At 39.7% G+C, this 23,874-nt stretch overlaps 1 protein-coding gene across 8 annotated transcripts in view; it reads right to left on the bottom strand.

Moving 5' to 3' along the window:
• Chl1 (cell adhesion molecule L1-like) overlaps window positions 1-23,874 on the bottom strand; it is a 216,366-nt gene that overhangs the window by 35,784 nt on the left and 156,708 nt on the right. For all 8 annotated transcript variants that reach the window (NM_001427108.1, XM_087659529.1, XM_087659528.1 and 5 more), the window contains 5 exon segments: window positions 869-1,035; window positions 2,343-2,454; window positions 3,582-3,722; window positions 13,598-13,729; window positions 19,883-20,067. In NM_001427108.1, coding sequence (NP_001414037.1) covers window positions 869-1,035; window positions 2,343-2,454; window positions 3,582-3,722; window positions 13,598-13,729; window positions 19,883-20,067 — 737 coding nt within the window.

Raw genomic sequence — 23,874 nt, 5'->3', positions numbered from 1 at the left:
ATTGTTTGCTAATGTAAACAACTAAAGTATGAGCTAACAAACGTTTCCAGAATTTGAAAATAACATAATTACTCATTTTATAGTGTTCAGAAATATAACCATTAGCAAGAAAATTAGCAAATTAGTCCATTTCATATTCTTATTAATTTACAAATATGAGCTAAAATGGTGAAGTCCTGGCATAGTCGTACTATCCACACAAACATAGGGAATTGGAGAGTAAGCCGTGCAAAAGGGGACCCTACATCTGCTTTCTTACTCAGAACTATTTCCAGAGCTTAGAAGGGACGGTGTTATAAACATGTAATATTTACTTGTGGAGTTTCTTGGTGAATGAATTAGGGAGCTAAATGATTTAGGGCTGAAGCAAGCTCAGAGACCAATGAGTAGTAAAGTAAAAGTGAAGGCCTATCAGCGGCTGCACTGAAGAGGAAAGGTTGTTTGATAAGGATGTTTCCGGTTTAAAGAGAACCAAGCAGCCTGCCCACTCTGTCAAGCTCCTTTCCTTCTGAGACTGAATTTCTATGATTTTGTTAAATGCTCAGATAGAAACCAATACTTGGTAAAATCTCAAGTTTTCTACTGGAATAAAACACAGAATAAAAAAGATACCAAGGCAGATATTTCTTAAGATCATCTACCACTAAGGATGCATAACCACCTGCTGAGGTGGTCCAAATCCATCAACACCACACCCTGCCATTCTAGCAATAATCATTGAGATGAAATGTAAGGGAGGGCTTTTGAGAAATGATCAAAGAAACTTCAACAAGTGCTCCAGCTTAAATGACACTATGTGATCTGAGGACATAAGAAGCAACTGAAGTCCTATGAGAAGTCATGACAGCAAAAAGAAAAATAACAGTACTTCGAATATCCAAGTTCGCCGTGATGACGGCCTTTCCCATTGTGTTGTCTACCCAACAAGAGTATGAGCCTGCATCTTCCTCAGTAGTTCTTTCGATCTCCAGTGTGCCGTTTTCATGAGTATGATACCGACCACCTTCAAGGGGATGTGTTTCATCAGCCACTTCCCTGTGGGGATGGAGATGGGAGTCATTTATCACAATGTTTGTGTGCCTCAGATACTCTTCTCTGTCATCAGCCAGAATTGCATGTTCTTTGGGTGCCGGACAGGCCTTTTGAAGTGTTCCTGCAGAGACTGATTTCTCTCTTAGAACTGTCTGGGATGTATATCTGAGCTGGCCAACCGACTATAGCTACAGGGAACTCAATTCCCTCCTTTTACTGTTCCCTATGTCTGTCTCATAACTCCTAGCACCACTTTACATGTGTCCTCTGAGCTTAATAAATATTTTCTGGCTTATTTATAGCGAACTCTTTCGTTAATGATTGCTCTGGGCTAGCAAACAGGAAAGCTAGTAATTGAAACAGATAACGAACCTTCCCAACCTCCCGCTGTCCTAGGGGAACATTGGTCATTGAGAAATATTATAAGGCAGAAAGTCTTGCCTCTCCTGTGGACATGGATTACACTTACCCTATTAACCTCAGACTCATTTTCCTCCACATTCATCCATTCTCCAAGCATTTCCTGTCACAGCCTGATTAACCCTGTACATTTCACAGTAAGTGATGGCCTGTGCGTTCAGAGGACAAATGGGCTGCTGGCACAATTTTTTTACAAAGTGGGGACCGAGCTGAGAATGGTGTGGGACTTGCCTCAGATGCAAAATTTAAAAGCACTTCAGAAATCAAGATGAACAATATTTTAATCAAATGTTACCAAAAGTTTAGATTAAATAATAATGGAGAAAACATCATGGTTTAGTCGACAAGTTGTAACTCTGAATTTCTACAGCCTGGCGTCAATATTTTTCACCTACTCCAGGCCCTGTAAAGGAAGAAAGCATTGATTTCCCAGTAAACTAACCAAACTTTATCAGTAAAGCAACTAACACAGCAGATGCTTATGGTAATATGTTTAGATTAAACGAGAACATTTTCAAGGTGAAAATGAATGTCTTAAGTCTTAAGCATGCTTGTAATTGAGTGTAGGTTAAGATAAGTAGCTCAGAGGCTACAGCAACCCATAGGCAGATCCATCAGAGTCAAAACAAAGCAATCCTTAAAATTATCTTGGGAATCATTTTAATTCTTTGTTTTCTTTATGAACACAAATGGCTCTGCAATTTTCTTTATGTTAAAAGAAATCTTAGACTTCTGGCCAGTGTTTTCAGGAGCAATGAGTAATTAAATTTCTTTCCTCACTTCTCAGAGGCATTGACTCTCTGGAGCAACACAGATGCAGGTCAGGCTGCCAAAGGATGGCTCAAGAAGCCCTCGCCTCCATTCCCTTAAGAAAACAGTAAGCATCTTACCAGACCACTGTGGCCTTGGGTGAAGCAAAGTACTCGCAGTGTAAGAAAGCGCTGTACCCAACCACAGTTTCATAGTTTTCTTCATTCTTAGTTTGTATCAGTGGAACAACATCTAGTCAAAAATAATAAAAAATAAGTTTTAAACCTTTTTGCAAGCATTAGGCACAGAGGATATTTTCTAAGTCCTCGGCATATTCCTAAGAATTGAAGGCTGCTGAAGATTGCGGTACATCTTCCTGAATTTCAATATTAAACAAAATGAGCACATTCTGAAAGCATAATTTCAGTATGAGATCCAATGTCTATAAATAAAATGAACGATGCTTTGATTTTCTTCCCCATGTTTTTGCGTCCAAAATTCAGTTGGTACTTTGGACTGTCACTGAAGAACTTGATATGTAAGCATCAGCTAGTTCCCCAAAACCTCTGTTAAAAACAAGAAAATGGCATCAAGCTTCTAATCTTGCCAGGGGGGATTAAGAAACACCTGGATCTCTGAGACTCACTGGCAAACAATCCAAGGAGACTTGATAAGTTCCAGACCTGGGACCAACACTGTCTCAAAAATAAAGTAGTGTTAGCATTCCTTCTGGGCTCCAACCAAAAGTTACCTGGCAACAACCAAGTAGGCCTGGCTTACTATAAAAGGGGCTGTTTGGCCCTTCCTCCCTCTCTCTGCCCCTTTTCTCTCTGTTTCTCTTCTCTCCCCAACCCCTTTTTGCTCTCTCCCCTTCCCATCCCCACTCTTTTCTCATCTCTTCTTGATCAGTCTCTCCTCTCCCCCCTTCCCCTCTCTTCCCCTCCCCTGGCCTTCCCTCCCTTTAACTTTCCTCTCCTCCCTGGCCCTCTGCTCTCTCTCCCTTTCCTCTCCTCTCCCTTCTTTCTCCTCAACCTGCCTCTCCTTTTTCCCCTCTCCCCTCTCCAATCTATCTTTCTGTCTTCCTTCCCAACTCCCCTCCCCATATTCCAGGTCTGGGCCTGCTGAGGCAACCCTCCCACTCCACCATACTGCTCTCCATCAAATACATCCTGTCTCTCCTTTTTTCTTTTTATAAAACACAACTTATAGTACCTGAAGAATAATACTTGAAGTTATCCTCTGGCCTTCACATGAACACAAATATATACACTTCCACACTGGATCACCCCCCTTCCAAAAAAAACAGGTAGTTGTGACTATAATTTTGAGGTTTTTCCTTCAGAAAACAGCCAGAGAAACCATGATTTGGGCATGCTTACCTACAACATCAATATTGGCGTTGGCCAAAATGGTTCCATGAATATTTGAGGCTTCGCACTGATATACAGCAGTATGATTTGGCTGTAAGTTTGTAAAACTGATTTCCCTGGGGAACATAACGTCACCAGGAAATGGATGATCTGAAAGAGAAGAGAGAATGTCAGTATGATAAAGAGCAGAATATAAAATGTTTATGAACCATTTATTAAATGTGTCACACAGTATCTATATTTCAAGAACAATTTAGGGTGAACAATGGTTCACCGGTATCATCTTTACATTTGGCTCAAATCTACTTGGGTGACTTTTCAGACCCTTTTGCATTTGCCACATCTTTTCAAATGATACTTTCAAATAAATTTTATGAAAGCCCATGTTTTCCTACTGCCTATCTGTGTCCCTGACCATAGTAAATTTGGAAATGATACCCGAGTCCTATGGTGAGCTGGCTTACACATCATCACCTGCATCTAGGTGTTAACCACTGAGAGCAAACAACAGGCCCTGACTGGCCCTGATTTCTCTCTTGGCAATGTTTTGTCCTGGTTCAGTCTCCCACCTTTCTACTATTTTTAGATCTCAGCTATTATTTTGTGTGTTTTACAATATCATTTAGCCATTTTGAGTATGTAATCCTTCCTTTGTCGCTTCCTCCTCCTCCTCTTTTTTTATCAGAGTAATGGTCAAGCGTGCAACATGTTAACAATGAAGTCTAGCCTACTTTCTTCCTTTCTATAATGATCTCCTTTTTACTCAGTGGTTTCTGGTTGTTCTGGTGGATTTTTTTACTCACACTTAAAGACTTGGAGCTAGTGACAAGAGATGAGACATGAGCGAAGTCTGTCTGGGTCTGGGTTACTTCATACATATTATATTTTCTAGTTATGTCATTTACCCACAAATTTCATGTTTCATTTTTATTTGCAGATGAATTCTATGTATGGTATACATGTACCACACTGGCATCATCTATTTATCAGTTGAAGTACATTTATGTTGCTTCCATTTTCAATCCTAGAGATCAATCCTAGAAACATTTCATTCAGGGAATAAACAGATTCAACACCTTATGTTATTATTTCTTCTAGGCTCCACCCCACAGTTATCTGTCAACAACCAGATGTTTCTGACTCATTATAAAAGGGGCTGCTTGCGCTCTCTTCACTTCATTCTCTTTTCTTGCTTTCTTACCCTCCTCCCCCTCTCTCCCTTCTCACCCCATCCCTCCCCCTCTCTCTCCAGGTGCTTATAACCAGACACTCCTCTCTCTGTTTCTCTGTTTCTCTGTTTCTCTGTTTCTCTGTTTCTCTGTTTCTCTGTTTCTCTGTTTCTCTGTTTCTCTGTTTCTCTGTTTCTCTGTTTCTCTGTTTCTCTGTTTCTCTGTTTCTCTCTCTCTCTCTCTCTCTCTCTCTCTCTCTCTCTCTCTCTCTCTCCCCCCTCTCCTCCTCTCCCTTTCTCTGTTCTACTACCCCCTCAACTCCCCTCCCCATGCTCTAAATAAACTCTATTCTATATGATGCCTCAGTGGGAAGGGACGCCTCAGCATGGGACCACAGAGGCATCCTTCCTTCTTATACCACCACCACTTCACCATACTGTGCCTTCACCAAACACATCCCTGGCTTCTTTTCTATTTCATAAAACACAACAGCTTATATGTTTAGTGTGTGTGTGTGTGTGTGTGTGTGTGTGTGTGTGTGTATGTGTGTGTGTAAAACTCTAATGGTTAAAGAACAATAATAACTAAAGTAGCGTTGAATTTAGGGGGAAGAGTCAACAAAAATTAGAGGGAAATAATGTAATCATATTTTAAATATACTACTATTGATCTTGAAACTCTCTTTTGGAAATTGGAGCACCTAAAATTTTAGTGTACTTATTAAGAACCAAAAAATTACATTGGATATGGACCACATGTAATAATATTATCTCTGCTCATGACCTGTAACATCAGCTGCTACGAAGCTTTGTAAACATAAGTTTCAAAGAAAAATGAATATCCAACAGCATCTGGCTCTTTTTTTTTTTTTGTTTTTTTTTTGTTTCTTTTTTTTTTTTTATTAACTTGAGTATTTCTTATATACATTTCGAGTGTTATTCCCTTTCCCGGTTTCCGGGCAAACATCCCCCTCCCCCCTCCCCTTCCTCATGGGTGTTCCCCTCCCAACCCTCCCCCCATTGCCGCCCTCCCCCCATAGACTAGTTCACTGGGGGTTCAGTCTTAGCAGGACCCAGGGCTTCCCCTTCCACTGGTGCTCTTACTAGGATATTCATTGCTACCTATGGGGTCAGAGTCCAGGGTCAGTCCATGTATAGTCTTTAGGTAGTGGCTTAGTCCCTGGAAGCTCTGATTGCTTGGCATTGTTGTACTTTTGGGGTCTCGAGCCCCTTCAAGCTCTTCCAGTTCTTTCTCTGATTCCTTCAATAGGGGACCTATTCTCAGTTCAGTGGTTTGCTGCTGGCATTCGCCTCTGTATTTGCTGTATTCTGGCTGTGTCTCTCAGGAGAGATCTACATCCGGCTCCTGTCGGTCTGCACTTCTTTGCTTCATCCATCTTGTCTAATTGGGTGGCTGTATATGTATGGGCCACATGTGGGGCAGGCTCTGAATGGGTGTTCCTTCAGTCTCTGTTTTAATCTTTGCCTCTCCCTTCCCTGCCAAGGGTATTCTTTTTCCTCATTTAAAGAAGGAGTGAAGCATTCACATTTTGATCATCCGTTTTGAGTTTCGTTTGTTCGAGGGATCTAGGGTAATTCAAGCATTTGGGCTAATAGCCACTTATCAATGAGTGCATACCATGTATGTCTTTCTGTGATTGGGTTAGCTCACTCAGGATGATATTTTCCAGTTCCAACCATTTGCCTACGAATTTCATAAACTCGTTGTTTTTGATAGCTGAGTAATATTCCATTGTGTAGATGTACCACATTTTCTGTATCCATTCCTCTGTTGAGGGGCATCTGGGTTCTTTCCAGTTTCTGGCTATTATAAATAAGGCTGCGATGAACATAGTGGAGCACGTGTCTCTTTTATATGTTGAGGCATCTTTTGGGTATATGCCCAAGAGAGGTATAGCTGGATCCTCAGGCAGTTCAATGTCCAATTTTCTGAGGAACCTCCAGACTGATTTCCAGAATGGTTTTACCAGTCTGCAACCCCACCAACAATGGAGGAGTGTTCCTCTTTCTCCACATCCTCGCCAGCATCTGCTGTCACCTGAGTTTTTGATCTTAGCCATTCTCACTGGTGTGAGGTGAAATCTCAGGGTTGTTTTGATTTGCATTTCCCTTATGACTAAAGATGTTGAACATTTCTTTAGGTGTTTCTCGGCCATTCGGCATTCCTCAGCTGTGAATTCTTTGTTTAGCTCAGAACCCCATTTTTTAATAGGGTTATTTGTCTCCCTGCAGTCTAACTTCTTGAGTTCTTTGTATATTTTGGATATAAGGCCTCTATCTGTTGTAGGATTGGTAAAGATCTTTTCCCAATCTGTTGGTTGCCGTTTTGTCCTAACCACAGTGTCCTTTGCCTTACAGAAGCTTTGCAGTTTTATGAGATCCCATTTGTCGATTCTTGATCTTAGAGCATAAGCCATTGGTGTTTTGTTCAGGAAATTTTTTCCAGTGCCCATGTGTTCCAGATGCTTCCCTAGTTTTTCTTCTATTAGTTTGAGTGTGTCTGGTTTGATGTGGAGGTCCTTGATCCACTTGGACTTAAGCTTTGTACAGGGTGATAAGCATGGATCAATCTGCATTCTTCTACATGTTGCCCTCCAGTTGAACCAGCACCATTTGCTGAAAATGCTATCTTTTTTCCATTGGATGGTTTTGGCTCCTTTGTCAAAAATCAAGTGACCATAGGTGTGTGGGTTCATTTCTGGGTCTTCAATTCTATTCCATTGGTCTATCTGTCTGTCTGTGTACCAATACCATGCAGTTTTTATCACTATTGCTCTGTAATACTGCTTGAGTTGAGGGATAGTGATTCCCCCTGAAGTCCTTTTATTGTTGAGGATAGCTTTAGCTATCCTGGGTTTTTTGTTATAGCATCTGGCTCTTAATCCCAAACATTTGCTATGCCCCAACAGAAAGACAGTAGGAAATAAGATAATTTTGGGCTAGAATTATTGAGAGGAGGGACAACAATTCAAAAAATTTTAGTTTAAACCACATCTATAAATAATTTTTCCTTGATTTCCATCATACAAAATAACAACTATATTAAAGTTTTTGTCTGGGGAAAGAACTACTCCATATTGAAAGACCATTTTATGCATTATTTTTCTCTTCTCACTAGAACTATAATGTGTGCATTTCTCTGGTCCACTGTGATGTCTCTGAAGATGTATAGTGTGTTTTCAAACACTAAAGAGCAGGCATCACCAGACAGTGGCTAAATGTTTTGTGGAAACACTTGAAATAAGGACAAAGCATGATGTTTTATTTATCAACGTTTTCTGTCAGTAGGTAGAAAAATAGGTCCTGACTGTCACTCACAAATTAGGGCTGTGTGCCTCGCCTACAAAAGAAACCATCTAGATGTAGGTAATCCCAGGGACTTGGTGCTAGAGAAGTTATTCTGTTGTCTAAGTTGGCTCTGTGTAACTACAGTGTTTCATGAAGATCTGAACTCTTATCAGGCTATAAAAGCAGAACAGTATGATGATGAGAAAATAGCAATGTCATCTATAAAGATGGAGAAAGAGATCTATGGATGAAGAACGTGAGGAGCCTGTAATAACTCAAAAGGCAATAGGGATAGAAATAAAGGAGAGTGGCAAAGAGGAAGAGGGAAAGGGAGAGAGATACTTTGCTGTCTTTCTAGTATGTCTTGCACTGACCTTCTAAATTGCAGAATTATATAACAGCAAAATTGTACAGGCTCAACCCACCAAATTTTGGTAAATTTTTATAACAACATCAAAAGGTAACACAAAACTTGGAGATAATTTATCAGCTACCGTGTACTGTCTGGTTTTGTGTGTCAACTTGACACAAGCTGGAATTATCATAGAGAAATGAGCCTCAATTGAGGAAATGCCTCCATGAGACAAAGCTGTAAGGCATTTTCTCAACTAGGGATCAAACGGGCAGGATCCCGCACATTGTGGGTGGTGCCATCCCTGGGCTGGTAGTCTTGGTTTCTATAAGAAAGCAAGCTGAGCAAGGCAGAAGAAGAAAGCCAGTAAGCAGCACTCCTCCATGGCCTTTGCATCAGCTCCTGCCTCCAAGTTCCTACTCTGTGTGAGTTCCTGTCCTGACTTCCTTTGATGATGAATAGCAATCTGGAAGTGTAAGCTGAATAAACCCTTTCCTCCCCAACTTGCTTCATGGATATTATGTTTTGTGTAGGAATAGAAACCCTGACTAAGACATACCTCTTCAGGATTATCATGACGGATAGGCTTCTAATTTCTTTATTACTGATCATAAAGGTACCACGAGGGACTGAGTCACTGAGCTCTTCCTTTCTCCCTATACTTAAGGCTGGCAGAGCTAATCTTATCACCAATGTATACCTTCTTGCATCAAAGACTCTAAGATGAGCTTCACATCAACATAGCATTGCAAAAGAAGAATTAAAAACACATCATCCTGTGTACATGAAAACTATTAGGCCACACTTAGCTCTTGTTCTGGGAAAGGATAGAAACTATCAAAGGAGAATTTGTCAGGAGTCATTAAGGCTAGCATATGACCTTCCTGGAAGTGTCCCACTGTTTGTGCGTGGTCTGGGGCAGATGAGCTAGATGGCGAGGTTCCAACGAGACCTCATCTCAGGATTACTTCTTCCAGCGGATGTGCCTGTCCTGTCTCTATGAAATATAATACTCCCTGGGCATTAGCCCACTGTATTGACTAGATATCCTGCAGATCGACATAAAGATGACTTTCATTAATTAGTGCAGTGTGTGTGAATTAATGATTCTACAGAATTCCTGATTTGATCCAAATCATTTTAGGAAGAAAATTTTAAGTCTTAGTTGTTTTGCTAGAAAGATATAATAATGTTAGAACCAAGAACAGAGCACGCCTAATCCTCATAATAGTAAGTAAAGGCTTCATAGTAAGACATACAATGAGCTCTCATAATCACACTAGAAAGAGAAGTAAGCTTCAAACAAATTTGTGTTTAAGTAAAAACAATTATGTCCAAGGAAGAATCCAAAACTGAACTTATAATTAACCTATTAGAATGAAACACTGCTTTGAATTTCTTATCAACATCCTTCTGTGACTACCGTTTTTTGTAATATTTTAATCTGAGGTAATTTTCTAAAGAACTTTTTTCTAAGAAGTTATATAAAAGCCAGAGAAAAGAAATAAATTTGTTGGTTGAATGGTTTGGCTTGGGGATCTCTTGCCCCAACCATCCATCCATTCATTCATTCATTCATCCATCCATCCATCCATCCATCCCTCCACCCAAACATATATGTCTCTTTGTACATATATGTAGGTGTATGTGTAGGTATGCAAGTATGTATGAATACTTGTGGAGTGTATGAGACAGGTGGTTGGGTCCAAGAAAAATGTGAGTGTGTTAAATGTGTGAATGAGAATATAAAGGAAAATGTAAATGTATGTATGAATGTATATGTGTCTGTACATATTTGCCTGTCTAACACATCTTTAATTCTTTACCTTTCCTTCCTCTTTGGTTCACAAAGAGTTAACCAGACAGGCCAGTGAAAGGCTTCTGACTATCTGGTCACAGAAGGCAGCACTAGCAATAAATCCTTTACCTAATCACATGCTATTAGCAACAAGTGTCAGCAGATCCAGAGACCTGCAGCTTCTGGCTTCAGAGTAGCTTCAAGTCAAGATAAGAATAAGTTATTAGAGAAAGCAACTCTACTGTCTCACAATAACTAGGTCTAATCCCTGCCAATGATCTTCAGAGAGTACCCAGTCCAGAGCTAGGAACTGTTTAGAACAGGAACTGTTCTAAAGTCTCAGGAAAATGTAACTTTTAATAGTTATCTACCAAAATATACTAGCCCTAACATAATCCCATAATTCTTCCTAGATGTTTCTCTTTCATAAGTTCAACAAAAATAAGACAATATGGTCGGAGAAACCTCTACTCAAATTTGCTCTTTTTACCATGTTCCATTCTAGCTCTGAATTTCCTTGTGCTGTGTCTTCAGGTAAATGCTGTAATTCCAGTGAGCCTCATCATTGTGCCTGAGAAGTGAGGAATAAAGAGATCTGTTTCTCCAAGGCACTCTCAGAAATCCTGCATGTGATCTCAGAAAAGGTTACATAGATAATTAACCTCTGTATTTACTGGTATCTAATTTAGAAACAAGATACACTAAGATTATGGTTTTCTAAAAATATACTTCCTGTGAGATTTTAAATCTTCTATTAGTCAAACGGTCATCACACAGTGGGCCTGTTGCAAGGAATAGAAAAGATACTGTGCTCAGGAGCTGTAGAAACTGCAACGCTTGTTCCTCCCAGCCTGCCTGGCTTCAGTCCTTCCTAGGTTTCTGGTGAATACAGTTATTTCTTTCTCATCCACCAACAAATCTGTTGGTTCTACGTTGAAATATCCACTACCTGACCACTCTGACAACATGTCTAGCCCAAGGACTCGGCGTCTTTCGGTCACCGTTTTGCAGTCATAGAGTTAAAGGATGCATTCAAGGACTAGAAAATTCCTTTAATACAAACATTACAAGGACTGGGGATATAGCACAGTAGTAAAGTCAAGTCATATGGGAGGAACAGCAGTTCAAACTCCAGGACATTACAAACAAACCAACCATAACATTTCACTCAAACTCTTCTAACAAAACCCTATATGATTATCCATCTGTCCTCATTAAAATCTCAAGACCATAGCCAGGACTTATCACTGTCTATGCTCTGATGATGGTAAATTCATTCTACTGAATAATTTCACTAGCAAACACATGCCCTTCCTCATGGCCCCTCCTATACTTTGAGCTTAAGCCAATCTGTTCTGTTTTCTTTCATTTGTACAGACACAGGCACCTGGGGAAGCATCTAATGTACTCTTCTCTCCACTCAAAAAGCACTCACAGGCAGCTGATGGGAGCCAATTTCCTTACTTTTTTCATCCTTTCAAAGCATGTACTTTTATAACCATTAATCTACCTTGCGTCTTGAACTTTACACTCTCCTTGGTACCTACCTACTTCCTATCTATGAATCTCTCAACAACACGACCTTCCCCACTATATTCTCTTGCCTTTTTATAACTCACTGAATCCAATTAGGTCTGTCCTACCTGGATAAGGGTTATCCACTGGAGCATGGCAACCTGCCACTTGCTGTACACCAAGAGAAACATGTCACCTCTCCTTTAGCATCCGTCAAATACCAATAACTCCTCAGCTACAGGTGATGCCTTATAAATCTCCCACAGCCATCAGTGCTGAAGTTTTGATTGACAGATCTTACTCAGTTAAAATACATGCCATGAGTTTATGGGTGCAATGGCTCCTTCCTGTCCAGAAAACAGCCTTTCATAGCACTGCTCCCATCCCCCAGCTCTTACATTGCTTCAGCTCCCTCTTCTGTGATATTCCCTGAACTTCTACAAAGGATACAGATGTCCCATTTAGGGCTAAGGACACATTGTCAATTACCCTTAGCACTTTGTACAGTTATAGGGCTCTATATTAGCCACTATTCACTGAATCTTCTCTGATCAAGCCAGAGAGAACCCCTAATCTGTGGGGTTCATAAAGTGGCTTCCTTGGTCCACCCTTAAGGTGCTTCAGTCAGGTCAGTGATTCAAGTATCAGGGCTTGCACTCCTCACCCTCCTGTATCCTTCTCCCACAATTGCTGTGTTATGCCAGATCCTGTGCAAAATATTCTGAGTGGTGTTTTTCTCAGGCCACATAGCAAACCCACAAGTCACAGCTATTTCCATCTCTGTTTTGCTTATAAAAAAATAGAACAAACAGGTTTTAAGAGGCTCAGTTGCATTCTCAGTCCCACAGCTTGCAAATGTTAGGATGAGCAAGCAAACACAGGCAGCGCGGCTCCAGAGTTCATAAACCATCCAAGAACTCTACAGATAAATTATAACCTTAGGTAGCTGGCAAATTAACCTCCTTCAAACACTACCAACTACCACTGTTTCCATTCTGCAGAACTGAAACTAAGACGATTCAGTGACCAGCTTGAGATGGGATGGCTTCGGTTTGTGAACCACACGGAGACACTGCTAATGTAGGGGACCAGGACAAAGAAAGAAATGGGAGCCCCACACCTGCACTTAGTATGTTTTCCCGTTGAGTTACTTGAGTAGAACATAACATACAACATAGGTTCTGTCCTCCTGCCCAAACAAATACCTTCAGAATAGCCTCAGCTCTGGGCTCCAATGAAAAGCTCTGGGGTTTGCAGACCTGTGCACTGAGGAAACTGGTCCCAGACTGGTCCATTTCCTTTTTTCTATGGCCAACCAATGTGGACCAGACTCAAGGGGATGTTCTAGTGTTGTCAAGAGCAGCTTGGGAGCTGCTGTGTCATGTAGAGTTTTGGGCATCACGTGTGCCCTGGCCACAACACGGAAGTAAAGTGGGGCCAATAGATGTTCTGGGCAGGGGAGAGCCATGAGTTGAGAATGTTGCATGGGTAGAAAAAATATCAACTTCCAACTTAGGCTTTCATCTACTCGGTTATTCTATCATTGCTTCTCAATGGTGGGAACAAGGGCCGGTTTGCATTAATCCTATTCCTAATTCAGTCATTAGGTCACTACTTAATTATATAAATAAGTATATGTAACATAATATTTATAATTAAGTTAGTATATGCATAAACACTATCCATGTCTTTTCCATTGTGCTGTTTGTCATCAAACTGCCCATAAGGAAGCACCTGAAGATTTTCTGGCAATGTTTTATGCTAGCACAGCCCATGCCATCTACGTCATACATCTCCAAACTGTCTGACCATATGCTATTCCATTCAATTGCTGCATTTCCTACCGTGTCACTCTCAGATCTTTGGTTAAGTTGTTAACTCACTTTCAATCGGCAAGCCATTGACTCTCCATTTGATTGTGGGCTGGGGTTCTCCTTCTGCTTCACACAACAAGATACCGTTGCTCCCTGTGCTGTACACGGCACTCTGAGGCTTCTTTTTCCAGCGGGGAGGCTCTGAAGACAAAACAAAGAAATTTCCAGAATGTGTTTGCATAGCAAACAATCCACCACACTGAAGTAGGTCTGTATTCCTACCGTAAACCAGCAGAGGGCAGACACTACACAGTATTCCATAGCAGCTCCTACTGTTAAGTTCTACAAAGCAAGATGTGTGTGTGTGTGTGTGTGTGTGTGTGTGTGTGTGTGTGCTTATATTACAGAGTGAACATGTATATAAATCTGCATACTAAAAATATACAACCGCCTTAACTGTATACATTCTTCCTACTGAAACATGAGGGAGGGCTAAGCAGATGGTAAATTCATTTAAAGCTGGCTACTGTTTCTACTCAAGATGCAGCAAAGGAGCTGAAAATGTGGATATACAGGAAATAGATTCAGAGTGTTTTTTAAAAAAACAATAAAATTTGTAAGACCTTGTTCCTTGATTATTGACTCTAGCATTTACATACCATATGAATAGCTTATCAACTTGAAAAAGATAATTTGCAAGACATGTTCTTGCAAAGGGCAGGAAGGGAAACTAAGAACATTTGACTTTTATCATTGGAAACAAAGCAGAAAAACTAGGAACAAATAAATGATCTTCATCTTTTCATGCATAAAACTTCAAATGCATAATTCCAACTGAAGTCTCAGAAGAGAGCAAGACACATGTCTGGATTGCAAACATTGCTGTCACATCTTGTCACCATCAGGATAGCACTATGACAACAGTTAATGTAAGACTAGAAGTGTGCATGAATATTATTATTGGTGTTGTTGTTGTTGTTGTTGTTGTTGTTGTTGTTGTTTGCCAGCATGTAGAGCTATGTATGACCTTCTTGGATACCTTGTGCCCATAGAGGACAGAAGTCATCATCAGACACCTTGGTTAGAGTTACAGAGAGTTGTGAGCTACCATGTAGACGCTGTGAACTAAAGCAGGGCCCTTTGAAATAGCAGCCGGTGCTCTCCAACCACTGAGCAATTTCCCAGACCCATGTGCAGAGTTGATAATTAATCTCAGAAGTAGCTTAATGAAAATTTAAAGTAGTAACGACTTTAGCTTGTCCATTTCCCCCAAGAACTGTGGATTTTTGTGTTGGTTAAAAAAAGAAACTTTTAAAAGGTATGTACATGTATAAAGTGAAAATATGTTTAAAATGATTTTAGTAAAAGAAAGAAAGGGAATCCCATGGGAAAATTAAATTTATTAAAAGCTAAGAGAAACATACAAATAGGAAATTCTGGCAAGTCTATGTGTGTACAAGATACATATAACTTTAGAATCTCCAAACAGGGTATGGACTCAATTGTTAATTTTCATGTTAAACGCCTGTGTTTTATAATAGATTACTCTAAAAATATTTAGTCCCTTAGCATAAAGTACAGTGGTCTAAATTAGAAACTGAATTTCATTTTGAAGATGAAGACTTACTATATGACATTGTATTTAAAGGTTTATTTTGTTTGTGTGTCATGGGTAGTTATATTGGTGGGTATCTGTTCAACATCTGTATTGGGAAGCAAACATATATCTGGAAGAGCATCATATGCTCCTAACTGCTGAGACATCTCTCTATACCCTTCTCTTTTAAATTTCTTTCTCAGTCTCTTTATGTAACCACCACAACAAAATTCAACATGTGCAAGTTATAGGGAGAAAGCACCATGAATATGCAAACCATTATGAATACAGTAGAATATATGAGTGTTCCTTTCCAAGTATGTAGAAATAAAGATTCTGGAATCAAAATATTATTTCATTCCCCTGTATAATAAAAATCAATTTTCCAATCACTAGCCTCAGTCTATGAATTTCATTAACCTTTGATATGAATATATCTTTGCACACCTATATAAAGAGATATTACTGTCAGAAGCAAATGAAGGGCTGAGGTATTGGTTCATCTAGCCTTTGACCTTATGAAAATAATACCAAGCTTTGGAGAATTCATCTAATCTTCTTCAGGGTCATCAGAGAAAAAAATTCTCATTTCCTGTTCTGGCCATTCCATGGATCTCAGAACAGAGCCTCTGGGGAAACAACAGAGACATGCCAAACTATGGAGAAAGTTCTCATGGACTGGTATCTTGTGCGTGATAACTAGAAATCAAGGTCATTTTATCTGTCCAGTTAAGCCTTTGCATTTTCAACACACTTCTTTCCTCCCCTGTATCTATCAAGTGATGTAGGAAGTTTCAAACATTTAGAAGTTCATAGAATTCATCCCTATGCATTAACATGGCCCTTCTTTATAAGTTTTAAAAGAACGTCCTCATTCATTTAGATGTTTAGATGTTTCTCTCCCCTCCCCCCTTAAGCTAGCTGTGACTATTAAGTGCAGTTCAGGCTGAGAATCTCACTGTTGATTTTGCTAGTTGACTCTTTAGCACTTCAATATTGAAGTCAGCACAGAGAGTTCCTAGAACAGCAATCTCAAGAGAGCTAGGGTTGAAGCTTGCTGTCTTGTTTCTTCCTGTCTCTGAATGTCTCCAAATAGATGTATAGGGTTGACTTTTAAGTAGAACTTTAGGAATAACACTAAAGACTTCAGTGGAATAGACATAAGAAAAATAATAAAGCCTAAAGTATCTTGGGTGGGAAATAATCCTCACTGTCTGGTCATTCAGTCTCCCATGACATAGATTTAATGAACATAATATTTATTTGACAGCTACTTGGTTCACAAAGACATTGTTGTGAGCCTGAGGACATAGGAGCTTGATGAAGAATTCAACATGGCTGAGATGCAGGGTCAGAGAATTGGCTCACGTCACACAACTGTGTGTAGGTAATTTTTAGTCAAGGGATTAGAGAAGAGACCAAAGATGAAAGAAAGGATGGGAAAACCTGAAAATGTAGGGGAAGAAACCATTGGGGTCCCAATCTTTTCTTCACATGCCTGAGATATGTGGTAGCTGATAAAAGATGCTTATGCTAAAATTTCACCAGATTAGTCATAATAAGAAAACAAATGCAAGATAATAAGTTAAATTTATGGTGTCCAAAATGGAGATGTCAATGCATGAATCATAACAACATTGTAAGCAAACTATAGATGTTTACTATGATACCAAAACTCAAATAAAACAGGAAATTTGGTATCTATGAAACATGCAATACAGTGAACATTTTTAGTAATTTTTTAAATCACAGAGGCCTACTTAATATTTATATTCTTGATTTCATGGAACAACATCTCATGTACATCAGGCAGGCTTCTGCTTCCTGTGTAGCTTAGGATGGTCATGAACTGTTGATGCCTCCTGCCTCCTCCTCCCAAGTGCTGCGAATACAGGTGTGCACTATCAGAGTCAGATTATGTGGTGCTGGGGATTGAACCAAGGGTCTTATGCACATTAGGTAAGCATTCTACCAATTTCTTGGAAATGAATTTATTAATTCAAAATAAGGTATACATGCTATCATTGATTGGACTAAGTTTCCGCATGTGGCATTTAGATACTGCAGAGTACTTTGGATAATATTAAGGACTGCACAGGTGTGCAAAATGATTCATGTTGTATTTCTGAAATTGAACAGCCTGCACTGATTCCAAAGTGGACAGCATACAAAATGTTGGAGGGGCATTGTTTTCTTTCTTTTCTTATCATTTGAGTGTTACTGACATACTGATGTCTGGAGTTGTGTTTTCTGTGACACTCATGCATTATTTTTCTTTATTTTTATTATTATTGCTGTTGCTGTTATTATTATTTTACTATAGTGCATCCGTGGCAGACAACTTCAGAGAGTCAGTTCTTTCCTTTCGTTTTTATGTAGATTCCAAAGATATAATTCAGGTTTGTTGAAAGCCCCTTTAGCCACTGGACCATTTTCACTGGACCTTAGTAATTACTGTACATATAATAATCCATAGTGTAGGTGCTCAGAAAATATGTTAATTTGAGTTACATAGCATCTGGTTACATGTTTAGGCTATTTTAGTCTAAAGTACAAGTTCACGGGACTTGAGAAGAAATATGACAGACCAGTTAGGCTACAAACTTGGCTTGTGCATAGCCAAACAGGATATTTTCACAATGGACTAGAAGATCAAAATACATGAGGGGACTGCTTTTCTGCCACATGACAGTCCTGATTTAATTTGGGTTTCTAAGTAAAAGAATGATGGGAAAAGGAAGATACAAGGACACAAAGAAAATGTAATAAAGTCAACTTGCCAGCTCCTGAAATTAGTGATCTTTACAGATTCTGCTTTCACCCGTTAGGGAGACAAACGCTTCTTGACGATGCTCACCTGTTCCTATGCAGGTGCGAGGAGAAGCTGAAACATGCTTTTGAGTGTATGTTTACTATTCTCTCAAGGGAAGTGAGTCAATATTCTTCTTAAAAATAATATTTACATCTTCAAACCACTGATAGCTATTTTAAAAATAGTGGAGATAATTTGTTCAAGAAACCTCTATCCCTTTGGAAGCCTACAGTCAACATTTTAAGTTGCATAATTAATTTTTCTGGTATAATATTTTTGCAGCATTTGCAATTCTTTTTGAAAGCTTTGGTCTTAATAGTCAAGAAAACCGAGGCCAGATTGTTAAAATATTCAGCTACCGTAGCAACACAGCAGCCATCTGGAAGGGTTTTCTAACAGTCAGCAACTCAGCGTAGAAGCGGCTAATAATTATGTATGTCTGGTTCAAGTATGTGTGTGTGTGTGTGTGTGTGTGCGTGTGTGTGTGCGTGTGTGTGTTTGTGTGTGTGTGCACACATGTATGTGCCTGAGAGGCACCAGGGACTAGGGCAAATATCCCCTGCAAAACATGTAGCCAAGTTATAGATAAGTATCAAATAATACCTAAAATTATAGTCACATCTTTCAAACTTCTTTTCTAAATGTCTTTTTGAATAACTTATTGTTGATGTTAATGTCTAACATTACGTTCTCTTCTGGAAAGATTTGCTTTGTTGATCCAAACAAAATGAATTCCCCCCCCCCTTTTTTTTAAATTTTCCTGTTCTCTCCTTAACTGAGAAAATAGTACAGCAAATAGTGAGAAATTGTGTTAGCCCAGAGACTCGACTCAGTCAATTATTGGAACATGTACTTGTGAGTGAAATTTGTATCTGGAATTCTTGTCTTTTCCCCTAATTAAAACAAAAGGCCACCATGGGCATGCTCCTTGCACAAACTGAAGCTTTAACGGGGAGAACGTTATCAGAATATCAATGGAGATCCTACAGCTCTAGGTCATGAACTGGCAGCCTGGGAGAGATGATCCTCCTGCCTAGGTAAGCCAACACAGCACTACATAAGTACAAAGGTACAAGATATTGACTACTGCATTTGTCTGAAGAACAGAGTTAATTTAACCCCAGACAGAAAGCCTGGTTGTGACCAGATCCTCAGCAAGGAGTCTGTATTAATAAAATTTACAGCAGGATCAAGCAACCTCAACTCCAGCACTGTAGCCACAGCCTGGATATCTAATTACTGTGAATGCTACTCATGAGAGTGACGTCATCATCACCAAATTCCTTAATGACAAAAAAGCACAGAAAACCTTAGTTGATCAAGAGTCTAGTGTTTATGGGCAGAAGATGAAAGTAATACATTTTGGTACTATTTGATAAAAAATAGTATTTGCGCCATATTGTTTCTTCATATTTTGCCCTAGGTGATATATTGAATGCAAGGGTACAGAACAAAAAAAAAGACTAGAATAAGGAATAATATAAGACATTCATCTGACTCTGATCACAGACACCGAAGCTGACTGGCAAGATTAGCAAGCACTCCCAACCTCCTTCCAAGGTTCTTGCAATAAGGTTTGGTTTCATGAACATGACCTTATTTACGAGCATCATGTGTGCACTGTAATAAAAATCATTCCACGCAATAAAACCTTACAGGAGGGTAGATTTAATGACCGTTTAAACTTGCCATGGAAGTACTGTATGTTTAGTGCCTTACGTGAGCTCTCTTCTTGACATTTATGCCTTCTATATGGTTTTGGGAGATAAATGACAAGACTAATTAATTAAATATAGTATTATTCAGTGCTCACACTACAACTAAAACTCCAAACTAATGATCAACAATGTACTTTTGGCAAGTACATTGTTCAGGCAAAAGTCTGTAATGGTATGTACTTACTTTTCTCTCGAAAGTAAAAACTTAAGTCCTAATGGGGGCATACCTTCTACTATGACGTGAAAATCGTGACTGGCTTTCCCCAACAAATTGTTGGCTGTACAGCGATAATTTCCTCTGTCCTGGTAGGAGACATTTTCTATCTTCAATGTCTTTTCATGAATTTCAATTGTTGCTCTTCCCTTTGGTAATTCACTACCCAGTTTGCTCCACTCGATCTGTGGAGTTGGTCTGCAAGAAATATAATGAATACATAGATAAATAAATATCAATTATAAATAATCTCTCATAGTATAACTATTATCGTGCTGACTTTACATAGTCACGAAGTTTATCAGCCTTGCCAATGGACACACCATCATGTGAAGTATCAAGGTTTAACACGTATGCTTCATGACACGTTCCTTTAATGCTATTCTCCCTAGGAATCTTGTCCTTTCTGTGAAGTAGGCTAACTCCACGTGATTGCTGAATCAATGAAGCTGCATGCAAAATGGATAACTGAAGTCCAGAGAAATAATATTGCAAGGGATTTGTCAAGTGTGAAAATCTCCCCGTGGAACAGCTCCCTTCCCTATGTGACTCTCAACAACAAGGCACAGCAGCCAGCAGAGGCAGGAAACAACTTCCTCCCCCTGGAGTCCTAATGAAGCCAATACTAGTGGCTTAGGAGTGGAGCCAAGTGTGTGGGCTGGATAGGGGAGCAGTTTTTTCATTCCAGGGCAGCTTGGAGTGCCCAGCACAGATCTTGCTTTCCTGCTCTGCAGGGAACAGAGGCGAGGAGACAAGAACCTGGAATCTCCCTAATTCCAGAGCACTAGGAAGAAAGGTTCACAAGATCAAAACAAAAAAAAAAAAGGAAAACAAAAGGCAGGGATAACCTTGCCACACGCCTTACAGTGAAGGAAAACAGAATCTAGTTTCAACATGTGAGGGAAATCCCTTCTCATAAAAATGACTTCCCATGACTACTGTGACTTCGTAGTGTTGCTGATGAACAACTATAAGTGGGCACAACTCTTTTTTCCTCTGACACTTTAGAAAGTGCATAATTCTGGTATTTACTGTATTTCTGGTTTTCAGTCACTACTCCGAGAATGATCTAAGGGTAACCTGGATTATTATTATCGTTTTATCACTACCAAATCTGATGCTCCAGGAAGCTAAGTAAATATGAATTATCAGAATCAAATTTACATTCTTTCTTAGTGGGTTCTATTTGATTTCTACTTTTCATAAGTGGCCATCCTTCCTAACTGCATGGTCTTAGGCTTGTAGTCAAGCTTTCAATTGGGCACCAAGTATGTGATAATTTTCAAAATGTATTATTATTTTGTGCTTATGAGCATTTTGTCTGCATGTATGTATGGGTACTACATGCGTATCTCATGGCCCTGGGGCTAGAAGAAGGCATTGGATCCCCTATAACTGGAGTTCCAGATGGTAGTGAACCACATGTGGGTGCTGGGTATTGAATCAGGTCATCTACAAGTGATATTAAATTAATGTCTCCAATCATCTGTTTCTGTTATTTCAAATCACTTGTTCACACTGAAAATGAAAAAAAAAATAGCTCAGTTATTAGGAAACAATTACATTGGAAGTGAATATAAAGTTCTTTTTAACAAACATTTGCTATTTTCTCTCAAGGTCGAAAGGATTAACCTCAAAGATTTGTAACAACACCCTGCTTTTTGCCAAGCCCAGCACACATGGCAGACCTCCTTCAAACATGGTCATTACAGACAGACAGACACATATGGAAGTGCATTGATTAGCTGTTGTCCTCTAAAGAGCATGCCATCAAGCAGGAGTTGGAATCTGAATCTCCTACCTGCTTGCTTTTTAAACCATCTGTCAAAATGGCCATTTGCCAAGTGACAGGCTGCCCTGGGCCTCAGTTCCTCCCACACAGATTTCCCGGACTCTGTGCTTCAGCAGTGCAAGCACCTCACGTTCCTCAATTTCCTCTTTTACTTCTGTTCATGAAAGAAATCATTCGTCTAACACTCTTCACTTCTTATAAACAGAGTGATTTAAATCAGACTAACGCATTATAGTAAGTAGGGATGGCTTGTTCAGATAGGTTAATGTCTCCTTTACTCTGGACATGTCTCTCTTTAAGGAGCACTTGCCAACAGAATCTGAACAATGACGGGTTGAAAGGAAATTGTGTTGTTTAATGATTTTTGTTTGTTTTCATAACTTCAAATACTTGTTTCAGTTCTTTTTTTTTTTTTTTGGTTCTTTTTTTTCGGAGCTGGGGACCGAACCCAGGGCCTTGCGCTTCCTAGGCAAGCGCTCTACCACTGAGCTAAATCCCCAACCCCTTGTTTCAGTTCTTATGTGTGTAACTTCTCTACTGGTTCTGGTTTAAAAGGTAGGATCCATAGAAAGCATATAACCTTAAATTTATGATGAATTTGCTTTCATTCCACACACACCGTGTAAGTGGACATGATTAAAACAGCATGTTCTCACTGTCAGAAAGATGGCAGGGATGTGAAGACATTTCTCGCCTAATGAGAGTCAAAATATCGGGGCTGGGGATTTAGCTCAGTGGTAGAGCGCTTGCCTAGGAAGCGCAAGGCCCTGGGTTCGGTCCCCAGCTCCGGAAGAAAAAAAAGAAAAAAAGAAAAGAAAAGAACCAAAAAAAAAAAGAGAGAGAGTCAAAATATCACTTAACTCCTCCCCATTTCCAGGGAATCTGTAAGCTCTAAGCTTTCAAACAAAGCTTCCCTGACTTAATTAATAGTGTCAACATTGGGGTGTGTGTGTGTGTGTGTACAGGGTTGTGTGTGCTAGGTGGGTGTATGTGCATAAAAACACAGGTCAGAGGAGGACATCGGTGTCTTGTCTTCTGCTCTGTCACTTGCTACTCATCTCCTCACCCCCACCACATCCCTGCCACTGCTAAGTGGGTTTGCATCTTTTCTGAGGTTTTCTCAGAACTCACTGAAGTCCTCAAGCTTGCATACAAAGCATTCTTAGCTAACAGCCCAAACATCTTTATTATCATTGTTTACTTAAATGTATGATTAATGCAGCCACCTCAGAGCAGATAGAAACAAACTCCTCACTGATTTCCCTGTTTAAATTGAAAGGGTCCATTTAGATAATAAAAATGTTGATGGTATTACACTTAGAGGAGTTTAGGGTTTGGGCACAGATAGGGATGAATGGGCTTCAGGTTCCATTCAGCTCGGAAAAGTGCTTGTGCTTTTGTATGAGCTCTGTGGGCTTCATTTGCCTAAACTGCACATGGGAATATTTACAGCCAGGGAATGTTGGGAGGGAACTGAGTCAATGATGTACAGAATGACGTAATACTGATGTGTTGTAATGATAACAGAGTGCTACCACTATAATCAGTGATTTTTTTACTTTATAAATGTCCTTGAGAAATATGTGAAGTCCTTTCAAAACTCTTTTCAATAGTATTTTTGAGGATTCAGCAATGAAGATTCAAAGGAAGACCAGACCGAATGAATATTCTAACTCAAACCAATTATGAGTGTGTGTGTGTGTGTGTGTGTGTGTCTGTGTGTGTGTGTGTGTGTCTGTGTGTGTGTGTGTGTGTGTGTGTGTGTGCCTGAAATCTCTTCTTCTAACAGTGCACAGTACGTCAGGAATCATTGTGTTGCAAAGAACAACTCTTGTGAATGTCGATTTTCTTTGTCCTGTGTGCCTTCCCCAACATTCTAGTCCCTACAAGGCCCATGGGGATATCTTTGTAGGTGGAAGGCAATCTGAACAGATGCCAGTCACCTCCAGAAGTAAGTGACAGCATTGGGAGGAAATGACGGGCAAAGTCTCTCAAAGGTTTGACTGGCTTTAGGAGCTGACCTGAACAGTGACAAAGCCTGAAAGAATTTAATGTCCACCACTATAAATCCATGCTGACAGCAGGTGGTTAGTTATGAGTTACAGCAGATGGCAAGGCTTTGACCTTCTCATATAAACAAGAGAACAGGGCTAGAAAGAAGGCTTATCAGGGAAGAGCACATGCTCTTCTGGCAGATGACCTTGGTTAATCCT

This window comes from Rattus norvegicus, chromosome 4, assembly GCF_021556685.1.
Source record: "Rattus norvegicus strain SHRSP/BbbUtx chromosome 4, alternate assembly SHRSP_T2T, whole genome shotgun sequence".
NCBI lineage: Eukaryota > Metazoa > Chordata > Mammalia > Rodentia > Muridae > Rattus > Rattus norvegicus.
Note: the sequence above shows the minus strand (reverse complement) of the source record. Positions and strands in the feature narration are given on the sequence as shown.